We start from the raw sequence: 14,620 nt of genomic DNA, 5'->3' as shown, positions 1-14,620 counted from the left end.
GCAAATGCTACTTTTGATTGAGATACACCTCCTGGATAGCTTTTTTCGAGTCCAAGTCACACTATTAATGTAGATCTCTAAAGTATTTCTATTATTTAGCCATTTTTAACCATTGTAAGCTAAGCAAAAGAGCTTACAAATCTTTAATTTATGAGTTTTGGAATTATACATCAACGGTTAAGGTATTTGATTATATTTAAATGCGGACTATTTTAATTATAATTGTTGAAGCACTGCTTTAAGATTTATTTTATCGTAAATCTGGTGGCTAGCAGCCATGTAACAAAATTATTACATTAGCCGGATAGAATGAGAGCTACATGAACTCTTTTCAGCCCAAAGGCCCCGAGTTGAGGAATCCGCAGGCATTGTGCCGAATATCAATAATTTATTGGCGCTCACCACGATGGAATGGAATGTGGAAAATGTGAGGCTTTATTAAAATATAGGATAAATAATGAAAATTTCGTTTATATTTATACTGAAGACGCTGTATTGATGAAATTCCAAAAGGAACCCAATTTTATACTAAATAAATCTATATTTTAAAATGAGAATTCAATAATTTTATACGCCATGGAATGCAGCATTGGGTCGTGAAATTATAATAATATTGGGCCTTCCATACTTCCTTCAAAATGTTTCTCGACGAGGTTTATTCACTGTGGAGTCGGATAGCACAAAGAATGCCAATTTCGAGGAACGGTTATTTTCGCTTGCTTCCTGATAAGAGTTTATAAATTATGTCTCGATAATATTTCTGCCAACTTTTCGAAGTCATTATCACAAAGGTCAGCACGAAATCAACTCCGGAATATAATCACGGGAAATTTGAAAATATATTTTTCAACACAAAATCATATATTTCAATAGAGAAACTTTAAAAAAATTTAGTTGTAAAAATAGTTTAAATTAATTTTTAGAAATCATATCTAATATTTTAGTTTTGTCTTTCCATACTATTTTATGAAATCGTATGATTAGATTAGTTTTTGGGTGATCGCCCCTTTGAAAAAATCCCTAATAAGTTCATGATAATATTTTGATTTCGTGACTTATTCCTGAAAGTTTAATGCATATCGTTAATCACATAATTATATGTTTATGCCCTGGTTTTGTGTACTGGATGGTACTGTTAACACGTAGCCTAACATTAAGCACATATTCGATCACCAAGGGTATACATTCACCATGAATTTTAAACTAGACACCGTTCCTTCGTTTTTATTCTTACAGTATTGCCAATATTTACGCAGTATTGTACTTGATCAACAAAAAGTCCTTTTAGCTTGATACACTCTACCCAGTGTTTTTTTACAAATTATTTATGCTATCGACAGAAGTATATTTTCGGAATTCTCAAGACATCTGTCTTAGCGATGACCTCGTTTGACGTGAATACATTAACACAATTAAATAAGTGCTCTAAACATTATTAAAATAAACGTTTTAGTTGCTTCATGATATTTAAGGTAATTTAGAACGTATTTAAAAGACCTTTTCATCATACATTGCTCTCGGTAACCATTTTAGGGTGAATAACAAGTGAAAGGTCAAAATCTCCTTCCATCTCCTCCCAGTTCCTGATTAAGTAAACAGGCTACATAGTACCTACTCTCAAATGCGATGATTGAAAATATCTCCAAGATAATAATCAATATAGGTATAAGATCGTCAATAAAAGAAAGTCGTAGTTGCAAGGCGTGACAAATATATCCCATAACCCGAGAGCTCATTGTGAGTGAATGGCTCTCCCTCATACTGCGAAAGCTCTCGGATTTCGGGGTCGCACAAAACTAAAATTTGCCGCATCGGTCTCTCTGCTCTACCTTCAAAGGTCGCTCTTCCATCTCCAACCCCCCCTCCCCGTACCACACGCATTTTTTCCCTCCATTCCTCTCTTTCCCTCCCGTCTGAATGAAGATATTCCGAAGTCGACGTGATGGTGGAGTCGGCATCATTAATATTTGAGATCTTCAAAGGGGCGCCTTTTGCCATTCATGGCGTTGCCATGGGACTCACTCTCCCTGCGTCCCCTCACCCTCCCCCTTGACAACACTTTCCTCTCTTCCCCCCCCTCCCCGAGCCCTCCCTCTCGCTGCATGCCCAGGCAACCAATCATACGAGTCGAATTTCCTATTATTTCCAATCCCTGTCCTATTGGTTCACCGCAGGCACCCCGAGTAGTCCTGCGAGGGAATGCCATTGTGTGCGAGCGACTGGTTGGCGCAGAATCCGTCTTGCGTGCAGCGGTCCAATATCCAAGGTCCTCCATGGATACAATTAGTCATTTAAGCTTCATTAATGGCAAACTTTCCAAGATCGAGACGGCTTTGAGTGGGTGCTCCAAGTTGCTCGTTTGCCGATTCCACGCCAGAGAGCACCTCTAGATCAGGGACGTTATTGTTTAATGAAGTTTCCCACATCCTTTCTCTTTATTTTCATAACAGAAGAAACTTTATACTTGTGCTAAAGGTAGTTTTCACTATCGTGTCTCTGATCTTTGTCTTTTAAAATATCTTTTAAATAGTATAAACCTAAAATCGCTAATTTAAACCTTTTAGGAATACACAAGGGAAGTGTCATCGGACATCTGTTATTCTTACTTACCGTTAACGACATTCATTTCGTAGTCTCTTATAAGATAAGTTTATTTGCCGACGATGCAATGGTTTACCGTAATGTCCATGATCCTGAGAACACAGCAGCTTTATCAGATGACCTAAATGCAATACAACCCTGGTACTACACTTGACAACTAGAATTACACTTAAAAAAAAGTGCGTAGAGATGAATTTTTGGAAAAAGAAAAATTCCGTTCTGAAATGGCTGCTACGAGGGGAACACCGAAATTGAAATTGTAAACTCGATTAAATACTAAGGCGTTACCCTCACTCACGATCTCTCCCTGATGAAACACATACGGGAAATATGTGAACAAACTAACAAAAAATTGGGATTTATGAGAATGGTACTGAGTAAATCTGATGTAAAGGTCAAAGAAAAATGTTGTCTTTTACTGGTTAGACCTCATTTAGAATATGATGCAGGGATATGGGATCCTCATGGAGTTGGATTAATTGCCGAATCGCGAGCAGCGTAGAGGAGTTAGGTTGGTAAAACGTTTTCTTGATAAACTTAGTAGCGCATCTAAAATATTAGAGCAGCTAGGCTGGGAAGCACGGAGCGGAGGTCCAATTTCAGATTAAATATCTTATATAAATTGGAAAGATATATCTTTAGCAGTGATGTTGAAAATGTATCATTACCCCCGTTGTACTATATTATGCCAGTATAGCATCCCTCGTTACTTTGCAAAAACGTTTATTTGGAGTACGTCATTATATGGATGCAAAACTTAAGCATTGGGAAAGAGGGAAAAGACTCGTTGGGAAACAATAAAAATGTGGATTTGGAGAGGAATATCAAGAACAAGATGGACGGACAAGAAAAGTAATAAAGCAGTATTCAGAAATTAAAGAGAAGAGGATTTAATACAAGAGATGGAGAAAAGGAAAAAATAATTTTTGGACATGTTCTCAAACATAAACTTCCTGGAAAATATAATGAGGGGGGTAACAATAGGAAAAAAAGGAAGAGGAAGGCCAAGAAATAAATTTAAAGATGATATAACAATTACTATGAGAGTACCAGCCTACAATGAACTGAAAGTAATGACAATGGAGAGAGTGACCAATGGCTGCAAAACGACAAGGCTCCTTCTTTAGAAGATAATGATGAAGAAGAATCACAAATGGTGAAAAAACGAATATACTATATTAGTAAACTTAAAGAAAATGCATGATATCATGGCAGTTCCTTTTAAAATATATTGATTAAAGTACTGGACTATGAAACAAATTGACAAAGCAAATAGAAATATTGTAAATGAAATAGCTTATGTCAGTAAAAGACTTTTCAAAGCAGGTGGAATGAGGAATATACACATGAGATACTAACAAAGTGCTGAATCCATGAATAACAAAATGAAATAATACAAAGCAAGATGGAACGGTTATGTGATGCGAATGCCTAGAGAGAGAACTGGAATTTCAAAGAAAGCAATAAAGCGTAAGCCATCGGGAAAGAGAAGAGTCTGAAAGCCCGAAGACAATGATAGCGAAAGAGGAATAAACCTGGAAGGAACAGGAATAAATTAATAAATTACGTTTAATAGGTGTAAAATTTCATTTCGTAAAATACCGCAGTGTCATGTCTACAATGATTCTGGAGATATGAGTGCCCTCTCTCATTATGTTCCTCCTCGACTCTCACTTCCTCTATAGTTTCCTAAACAAAGTGAGCAAGGAACGAACAACTGCCGATTGATGGCGTGGGACGGAAATCTATTGGACAAAAACCTTTCATATGATCTTGTACAATATGGAAAATGCCCATATTAATTTCAAACTCATGAAAAAAAATTTCAATCCTCAATTTCGAAATTCCATTCGAAATTTTTGTCCAGGTCTTCGCTCCGTGCTTTCTCTTCTTTTCAAAATCAAAAATAGCCATAGGAGGTAAAACTTTTGATTGATAAAGCGAAGTGAAAGTTAATTTTAAATATATTTCACGTACTGAACTGTCGTAGTTTATTTCCGCTTGCAAAGAAAATGTTAAATTTCTCATGGAGATTTCTGATTGGGTTTATCGTTAATTACTTTTTTCTGCGTGTTTTCCTCGTTCAAAATGCCTAAAAATAAAATAAATGAGCGAAAAGGGAACATTTTAATGCATTAAAACTCCGAAAATGTTATCCGTTAACTTAAAAATGCTCTTTCATCTTTATGTATTGTCGGTATTTTTTTAATGGAAAAAACACTACAGACTGTTTAATTTTCTCATACGAAAGTTCATTTTTTTATAGTATAAAGTGGCCATTTAACTGTATTATTTGCGTACATAGGTGCTCACTATTTGAGGTTATCGAGAAAAAGGACTGACTGAAACGGGAATGGCCATGGACTAGTTAATTAGCATTTAAATGAGATAAATTGGTCCGATATGATTACTATTAGCCTCAATGGCGTGTGTTTAAATAAATAAAAAATTCGAATTTTTAAAGAGAATTTTATTTTCAAAACTGAATTAGCCTCAATGGCGTGTGTTTTAATAAATAAAAATTCGAATTTTTAAAGAGAATTTTATTTTTATTTTAGTTTTGTACGTAAACAATAACCGAAAACCTAGGAAACTTGAGCACGGCTTCTTAAATTAAAATATTAAAGGAAAACTCCTTTAGCCGTGCTTATTACGGCTGTATAGGTTTTCATTTAAATCATTAGCTAACAAAACCCACGATGAGACATCGTACGTACACTATTCCCTACGAGAGATACAATTTTTCTTCAACTGAAATGAAATGATAACAAAATCAAGACAATTTTTAAACAGTCATGATCGAAAAGCGTTTTGGAGCATTTACGTTCATTCCAATTGATTGCGGTGGAAATGAAACAACGTAGATATATTTATGTTATTTTTCATTGATGTGATATTCCAATGTAAAAACTAGCTTGAAGTCACATTATAATTATCACCACGGTAGTCCCTCGGTTCAGATAATGAAGAACACACCACTGCTACATTTCTCACGTAACACAACGTGATAACCCATCCTACATCAAACCATTTACCAATTTCTCTCACCTTCTGCCTCCATCAGTCGGCCCAACATTTCTATTCTCCCCCACCTCACCTAACCTGTCTAGCATTCAACTCTCCATCAGATTACCAAACAATAAGCAACATATTTGCAGCGTGACATTGGCCTCAACCTACTGATTTGTCCATGAATATTGAAATCAAAAGCCCACATTTAAAAAACTAAACATTTTACCGGGGGTTCTAAGCATATATATCATAAAGGCATGAAATATTTGCTTGATACAGAGTGAATTGTATGAATGCATATTCCATTCTTGTCACTTCAGTGTAGCATTTTTCCATTTTTCCACAGTGACTAAATTATCTCCTACAAGACAACCTGTGTCCGGGGACAGCAGTGGCAGTGGGACTACAGAACAGGAGGAGAATAGCTCAGAGAAGAAACAGACATTGACGTGAGTACCGAACTATTCATTCCTTCAGCTTACTGGGTAATTTAAATGCTTTCATTATAAGAATATTAAGAATCAAATCTTATCATACTATGTCTGATCTCTCTTCCAGTTTTGAGTTACGCTATCAGTCTTAGCTTAATGGGATTACATAGATGCAAACTAAAGATACTTGTTACTTTTCCACACGACGAAATACGTATTTTCGACGACGATCTCAAAGTTTACTCGCCAATGTTCTGGGCATTGTCTCAAAAATTACGTTACAATGCTCATAAATTACATTCCAACAGTGGTCATCCATGCATGATTATGTGAGAAAAATACCTGTTATCTTTATTTATATTACCGTTTGTTTTGTCTTAGTGCCATTTTCATCCAATTTTACCCTGCATTACGTCTCTGACCCGTTAAACTTTCCGGCCTTGATTGTAAATTCCCTGTTAAGTCCTGCTTTTAAAATCCTCCATCAAATGGCGACTTATTTAACATTTTTTACTTCGTACTACTAGCGATATGCTTATGCATATTGCTTGTAGTACGTGCTTACTGTGCTTACTATGCAATATGTTATGCTAAGTAGGAAGCATAAGCATATTATTTTCAGTTTTACATCATATTGGAATGCCTGATACCAATTTCACGTATTTGACATGTCATTATGAAGAAAGATGTTTTTTATCTGTTTAATTTTTCTGGTTGCATTGAAATTTTCTCTTGCTAAGCATAATTTTTGTCGCTTTTGAAGAAATTAGAGAGTAAAATACTATCCAGGGACAATTTAAATTTTAGTATTCCTCTGCGTGGAATGTTGCACTGCACTGAAAGCACCATTTCTTTCATATTTCACCGCTGCCTTGATTATGTTGGAGGGTAGAAATTGATTTTAAGTTGTAACTCAGAAAACGTTTTATTCTGAGAAGAGTTACCGGAATTCAAAGCCAAGAAGTATATTTTAAAGTTTCTTTAATGTTCATTTCTGCAAATTTAATTTCAATGGTATCGATTTGTTTATTTGTTTATGATAATATCAAATGTGTTTTATAATTTTTTTTTTACTTTTGTAGAATGGTTATTCAAACATTATTTTCCAATTTTGGTGTACATGGATGTGATTTTTTTCCCATAGCTTTGATTTTATTATCAGAATAAATTATTTTAAACGTTTACATTATTATTTCGTGAAATAAAAAAGATAGCATTAGTCATGCCTCAAATTCCAAATTTGAATACAAGATATGGCTATGATACACATATCCTTTAGTGTATTCATATATTGGAAAAATTTTTTACTAAAAAAATGACGGTCAATGTCATTGTTTTTATTTGTAAATTGTTTTTGTCAAAACAGTAAAAAAATGTTTAATGCATTTTAATGTGTATCTCTCCTCATAACTTCTATCTGCAAAAATATTCTAGCCCTTTCCTAACAGAGTGTGTACTTTTAAGAAAAGATGTAAGGAATATATGTAATAATTTGATTGATGTGTGGTGTATTGTATTACATGTATTAGCTTAGTTTTTTTAATTTATTTTTTTTTCTTGCTGATTGATTGATGAAAATGAGATGGGGATTCTCATGTTTTGTGAAAGAGATTTGTGTTTGGAAGTTTCCTTTGAGTGTAATTTTGTTTTACTCACTGATTTTATTTATTATCTTTTGTGATTACTTGTGACTTCTGTGCCACCTGACCCTGTCTATCTGCACATGTGTATTTTTAATAATAATAATGTCGTGGTGTGGTGGCTTGGAATGATTTTTTTATGACCCATGGAATTTTGCCGGTGGGAGCTACGATATTTGCCTCTAGAAAGGCCACCCATGCCAGATCCAGACAAATGGTAGTGAGTTTCATTATTTATTTACGTAAGAATTCAACCAGAATTTATTAGTATGCTTCGTGGATTTTGGCACTCAGTGATGTACAAATTTTCAATTTAAATTACTCTAACTACAATATTTACATTATTTTTCCATCGACTAAAGTTTGGATCCCCAGCATGTTATTTTATTGTCCTTTTTTGCGGCCATAAACCACGTGAGCTTTTTTTCCGCATACATGTTCTTCGACCTTCGCCTAACTTCGTGCAACCCTTTCCACCATCGGCTTAATTTATAGGGCTCCTCAAACATCACCCCTAGCATCATCCCCCTCGTCTACTTCCCCTCGAACACTTAATGGAGAGAGAGAGTGATGGGAGGCGGATTCACTAATACACCCACTGCCCACCCGGCTGGATGTTAAACAGTCAACCCACTTCCATCTACAGTTTGGCCGATGTGAATTCCGCCTTTCTCTCCACACACTTCCCTGCTCCTCCCTCGTCCTTCGAAGGTGGGACGAGAGATGTTGGCTTTTCAGGGTCTCCTCCTCCTCCCTCTCAGCAACAAACAATGCAATACATGCCGCAGCCTTCCTTCGTTTCGTGACCCATATCCGCTCCCATCCCCATTTTTCTCCACGACACAAATCTCCGAAATTTTGCATACTATGCTAAGTACATCAATAGTTATTAGTGTATTGAATTTTTTAGTTTATCCAGCAATATGCCTTCACCACAGGCGCGATTATATGTTTGATACGACACATGAGGAGACATATAAAAATCAGAGATTCCCTGTCAAACAGGATCCCCATATAATAATGTACATAATTCCATTTAGCATCGAATAAAGCATAATAATGTAAATTTAGCACAGTCTACTATGCTGCGAGTGTTCAGAGCACTTTTTTGTGCAAATCAGTCAAAAAAACTGGTAATTTTCATAAGTATGCGTTCATCATCATTGGTCATTCAATCCTAAAACTGGTTGACTGCAGCCCTCCATCCTACCCTACCTAATGCTAATTAGCTTCCTGACATTTTTGCTATGTACTTTCTTCTTTATTTGTCCCTTGGCCTTCCTCTTGGGATATTTCTTTCTGCTGTATTCTTCACGAATCCATTGGTCATCGGGATGTAGCCCATCCACCTAGCTCTTGTTTTCTCTATGGTGTTCCATAAGGTCTATTCTTCGTTATGAGGGTAAGAAGAAACTTAATATTTCCACCAAAAGGATTTAATTTTTCACGACCATGGTTTCGATGCTGCGCACTCTTTTATTTTATTTGCACTAACGTTGGCATCGGGAAAACTTTTGTATCCATTGGTATGCTTTCATTCTTACTGAAATAAAGAGGACCGTAATTATCATTCTAATAATGATGCACGAGTAAACTCTAATGTATTTTAGACAAAATTAAAACCGATCCTACAACAAACTCAATTAAGCTCTTCTGCAAAGTCGACACTGGTGTGTGTCAAAGCATGAAGATATTTTAAAAAAAGGCGAAATTTTACCAAAATGTCGAAACACGCTATCTACGGAATGTACATCCTCGATAGAAAATAATTACCGAGCTAATGATGTATTTGCATCCTTATCGTAATTTTTCAAGGCAGGGCAGAAATCACGTGCATATTGTTCCTTTGTGAGTGTTTTATCAAAAAATAATCAACCATCATCGGAGTATAATAGTTGGTGGTTGTTTTACAACCCTTTTGGGCGCTTTGTCGTGGTATTAGTGGTTAACGATTCACGCTTAGGCGCAAAATTTACGCTATCCACGCGTATGTCCTGCTGAAAGTTTGACGTTTTCATGGTCAAATGTCATGAAAATAGCAGAAGATTACTATTCCTATTTAAGTTACTAATCGCCCGTTGTTTACCGGGGAGCTCTATCGCCGTAATGCCGAGCCGTGGGAATTTTATTATCATACATGACGCTCTTTGCTGTGGAATAACAAACAGACTGTGTTCCACCCCGTTACCTCATTCTCGCCATTCTTCCTTCCTTCCCCTGAATGCACCCTTCTCTGTCCGTCCGCCTTTCCCTCCCTACTCCCCCCACTCTACTTACCACAGACACCCCATTAAAATGTTAATAGTGAATGTCATGCGGTGATAAATAAGCGCTTCTAGTCTATTATACATACATAAACTAATGCTGGACACGCCTGTGCATGCTTGGGTGTAATTAACAATTTCCTTTGCAAGTTTTCCACGGCGTTACGACAAGAGAGGGAGACAAAATGGGTTAGATTCCACGTTAAAATTTTACAAGCATACTTTTACACCTAAACGCTGTGTGTGGAAGTGAATTAAATTTTCCGCGGAAATAATTTAATGCTCGTATTATGCGTGACATGTCGCATGTGCGGTTTTCCCTAAGCATCCAACTTCCATGAAACAAATTTTAAAATGTTGATAAACTGCCTGGAGTTTTAATAATATTTCTCTTCGTGGTTTTTTTCCAACGTTATTTAAATGCTCGTGGAGAAGGACGATGATTCGTAAAGACTTGCTTGTTTACATCCATCGCTCTCTGCCTACGTCTGTTACACTACATCGTCCAATAATACTAACGAGAGACCTCCTGCTTCGAGAGTGGTATTTGCGAATCTTCCGTTAGCAGAACTAAATAAACCTTATCCGTTTAATCTGTCATGCTAGGTCGTTCACTTGGTAAGCATCACAAATAGAAGCAGATCAATACGGTTGTCATTAATGTTGCTGAAACGGATTTGGGAGGAAATGGTTTACCTTCCTCCCAATTCGTCATAATAAAATACATTTAACTTGAAGTAGATTTTAAGTCCTTTGAAAGAAAATTAAAAACTCACCAAAATACTGTATGCTAATTTAATTTCAGCAAATACTTTTCAGGTCAAGTAAGTTGAGTATCACAGACAGTGATTTAATTGTGGTATCCTAAAGTCGTTCACGCATGAAGTTTATTTTGTAAATCCTCACACCACCTCGTGAGACACCACAAGGGCGTTTCTACTGTTAAATTAAATGGTGGCAGAGGTAAATTATGCTGTAGAAAGCTTGTTATGACACACTGCTACGCACTAACGAGCCCATTAGTCACGAGAAGACTAGCTACAAATTTGTTACTTTCGGTGAACTATTTCATGAATTTCACAAAAGTTGCAAATTTTCTCTATGAATATCTCTAGATTTAGCATCTCAACAAAAAAATCAATTACATTTTGATTAAATAATAATTCATTTTTGTACTTCATTAAGAGACATATCTCTAAAATTTTCTCTCAAATGTTTAAGTAGCTACCTTGCCAATGTTTTCCATCCGTCATCTTCATGCATCTGTAACCCTACATATCAAAAAAGAAAGAAAAAAAGCTGAACTCACTCTTCAACTATTTGAGGGGAAAATTTGAGACTTCCTTTTTAAAGCAGGAAAAGTTTGAAAACTGACAATTTTAAATGCAGGGTACTGCTCTTCAATGATTTTTTTTTGTTTTAAAACCCTGGAAACTCAACTGCAACTCATTAAACAGGGGCATTGACCTATCAATAATATAGCATCTAGCAAAGTCCGTGAATGTTTATAATTGGATTGGCCACATGAAATGTCGTAAGGTTTTGCAATTTTGCCACTCTTTTCTATCGGTTTTTGAAATCAGTCAAATCTCCTCCATTTAGGACCTCATCTTTCCAAGGTATACATATATTCACAGTAGTGTAGAATTAAAGCCAAATATCGCAAGAATACTCATAAATACCCTAGTTTTAGGCAATTTTAAATATCTAATCAGAAAGAGAACGTCGTTTCACACAGACCTTTGTGGACGAATTTTCCACAAATTCTGCTGAAAAATATATTCAACAAAGTACGGTGTCTCTCTCATTTGATGGATATACGAAAATTCCACGAAATGATGCATCACCCTCAAAGGTTTATCCGCAATTTTATATATTTGCATATTTTCTTAAAGATGACTAGTTATTGCTAAGTGTTATATATATTTGGCTTTAATGGTCACTATTCCCATGATGTAAAAATAATTAAGAAAACACATTTATGCCATCGAATGCAATTGAAAAAAATGATCCCGGTGAAATAGAGTTGTAAACTTCTATGGACAAATAAGCCGAATATAAAAGTGTACACTTAGGACTATGATGAAACTAGGAATTTAATCCAAGATTCTCCATTATCACACTTCGCTTTCTCAATCGATTTTACAAATTGATAAAATCAATTCTTATCTTACATTCTTGGGTTCGAACCACGGTTTTACCATATTTTTTCTGCATTAATTTCCTGAATTAATAGTGTTCATTCTTATGTGTTTCTTACGCCTATACAATAATTACGCCAACTCTCCAATTGCAAAAGAATTGCTATATCGAATATGTTTTTGTCGTTCAACAGGTCAGGAGACGCTGCACCTAGCCGCTCTCCCAGCAAATACGGTTGCTGTCGAGTTTGTTTGAAGGCCTTCACCTCTGCTATCGAGTTCTTCAGGGTATGTTGTGAGTGCTCACAGAAAGTTTGTGAGGATTGTGCCTCTTACTCCACGGAAGCAGAAGCTCCGCCTGTGTTGACCGACACGCAGTCTCCGCCTGCCCTTGGCGGAGTTCCAGAGGTGAGTAAAAGAACAGTTCCTTTATTACTTTCTCAGATAGGCCTCCCTTTTCAGTTCACCGTCTCTCTGTCTCGTTCGAAAACTTTTTCGACAGAACGAATTTGAACGGAAACGGAGCTGCAAATAACTCTGACGACGGGGAAACGACAACTACCAACTTTTTCAGTACAGAGAAAAAGGGCTAATTTTTTTCTGAGCAATATGTTAGGTCACATTTTTGTCTGTACTCAGTATCAATTAATATAATACAAATTACTTGTAATTATATTCTCTACTATTTGTAAGTTTTCAGCAGAAACGCTAAGGCTGTGATATACCCTGGTAACAATCCATTTATGTATCTGAAAATGCCATGTGATCCATCTTAAGACGTAATAAATGTGATTTATACCAATGAAAGACCTTGATTGCGCATTTAGCATTCCAATTTTCCACCTTTGAACGAACTAATGGTAAGAAGTAAAACATAGCTGATCTTATAGGGGACAATGTTTTAATACGAAAGAGTTTCATTTTAGATTTTCCGTGAATTCGTACTTATGAATTATGTAAATCGCATTTTAGTTCGTCAAACAAATTTAGATACCGTATAGCATACCTACTAAATTTTAAAACCTTTTTCAATCTGAAAAATCTATTTCGAAGATATGTTATAAAACATTACAGTTAATAAGGTATCTCGTATTTTTAATTTTGGAAAAAAGAGCGCATAATTATTTATTTATATCATTCTGATTTCTTTTATAACTTTTTGAAATTATTTTGAAGAAAATATGTATGAATCTGAACGTGTTTAAAATATTTTAAAACTGGTGTAAGGGATCAGTATGTACCAACCCTAGGTATACCGTAGTACCTCTTGCGCCTTGGGAGAAAAATCAAATTCAGGAGTGTTTGAGTTTCTTATAGCTGACGAGTGCCGCTTTTAGAGTTTCCGTAGAACACCGCCATCACAACGTACAGTCAGGCTCCAGGAACGATACAATTAAGGTCTCTTGCGTTGACGAAGGGCAGACGGTTACAACTGGTGTATTTACTTCCCCTGCTTTCCACTTTAGCGCTAATTACCAACGTGTCTTTCTGGACACAAACAATCGCATCCGAGAAGCCAGCTATTCTCACAAAAGAAAGAATCTCTCTAAAATTTGGATCCCTGTAGTGAATCATCAATGTTACATAAGAAGCCGAAGCCCGTCATGGAAGCGCAAACGCTCTTTCACCTCCCCTCCATTGGTTAAAATGTATTTCTTCCACGGATGCATATATGTGTACACATATGTATATAAATGTGTACAATTTCAAAAACGAAAAATTTCTAAATGGCGAGCACATATTTATTGACATTAAAATATATATTAGGGAAATGGATACGAACTCATATAAAAGACGATCATAGGAATGGTGGGGAAGGTGGAATCGAGCAGATCCAAAGTTTAAAAAATTTTCTTAACCGGGAGTTGAATCACGATAGCTCATGCGGTTAGGAGCATCGGCTACAAAATTCAAAGATTCTACTCCTGGGCAAGGTAGCTTTTTTCCACTTGTGATCTGCTCGATATCACCTTCCCCACCATTCCTATGTTCGTCTTAATCAAATATTCCTATCCCTTTTATCTATTTTAATGTGAATATATATAATAAAGTGGTATATAGTATAGTGATGTGTGTGTATATATATATATATATATATATATATATATATATATAATATATATATATGTATATATATAATACGTGGGTGGTCTGAAAATATGCCGACTTCATAAAATGCCAAAAAATTTCAGAAAAAATGTCTTCTATATTTGTTAGGGCGGAAACTTTTCAGACCACCCTCGTATATATGTACATATGTGCATCGATAATGTAAAAGCACTCACGAGAACAATAGAACAATTACAAAAGATTAAATTTTCTTAATTTTGAGTGTTTATAGTGTATATATATATATATATATATATATATATATATATATATATATATATATATATATATATATATAATTTTGAGGTTTCTTTTTATATTTTTGTGTGCCATTGTACCTTATATATAGGTACGTATGTATATATATATATGCATATATATACATATACACATATATATGTACACACATAAACATATATTTT

The 14,620-nt window shown here is 35.5% G+C and overlaps 1 protein-coding gene across 7 annotated transcripts in view; it reads left to right on the top strand.

The window, feature by feature from the left end:
* The window catches only part of Fife (regulating synaptic membrane exocytosis protein fife), a 426,424-nt gene that overhangs the window by 338,261 nt on the left and 73,543 nt on the right, over positions 1-14,620 (top strand). For 5 of the 7 annotated variants that reach the window (XM_071595176.1, XM_071595175.1, XM_071595174.1 and 2 more), the window contains exons 4-5: positions 5,960-6,062; positions 12,284-12,497. In XM_071595176.1, coding sequence (XP_071451277.1) covers positions 5,960-6,062; positions 12,284-12,497 — 317 coding nt within the window. Of the gene's footprint in view, positions 1-5,959; positions 6,063-12,283; positions 12,498-14,620 lie in introns of those variants that run through there. The other 2 variants (XM_071595179.1, XM_071595178.1) reach the window with 1 other exon arrangement.

The sequence above is a fragment of the Hetaerina americana genome, unplaced genomic scaffold (assembly GCF_022747635.1).
Source record: "Hetaerina americana unplaced genomic scaffold, ioHetAmer1.1.p SCAF_7, whole genome shotgun sequence".
Lineage (NCBI taxonomy): Eukaryota > Metazoa > Arthropoda > Insecta > Odonata > Calopterygidae > Hetaerina > Hetaerina americana.
This window is presented reverse-complemented; position numbering and strand designations above follow the sequence as displayed.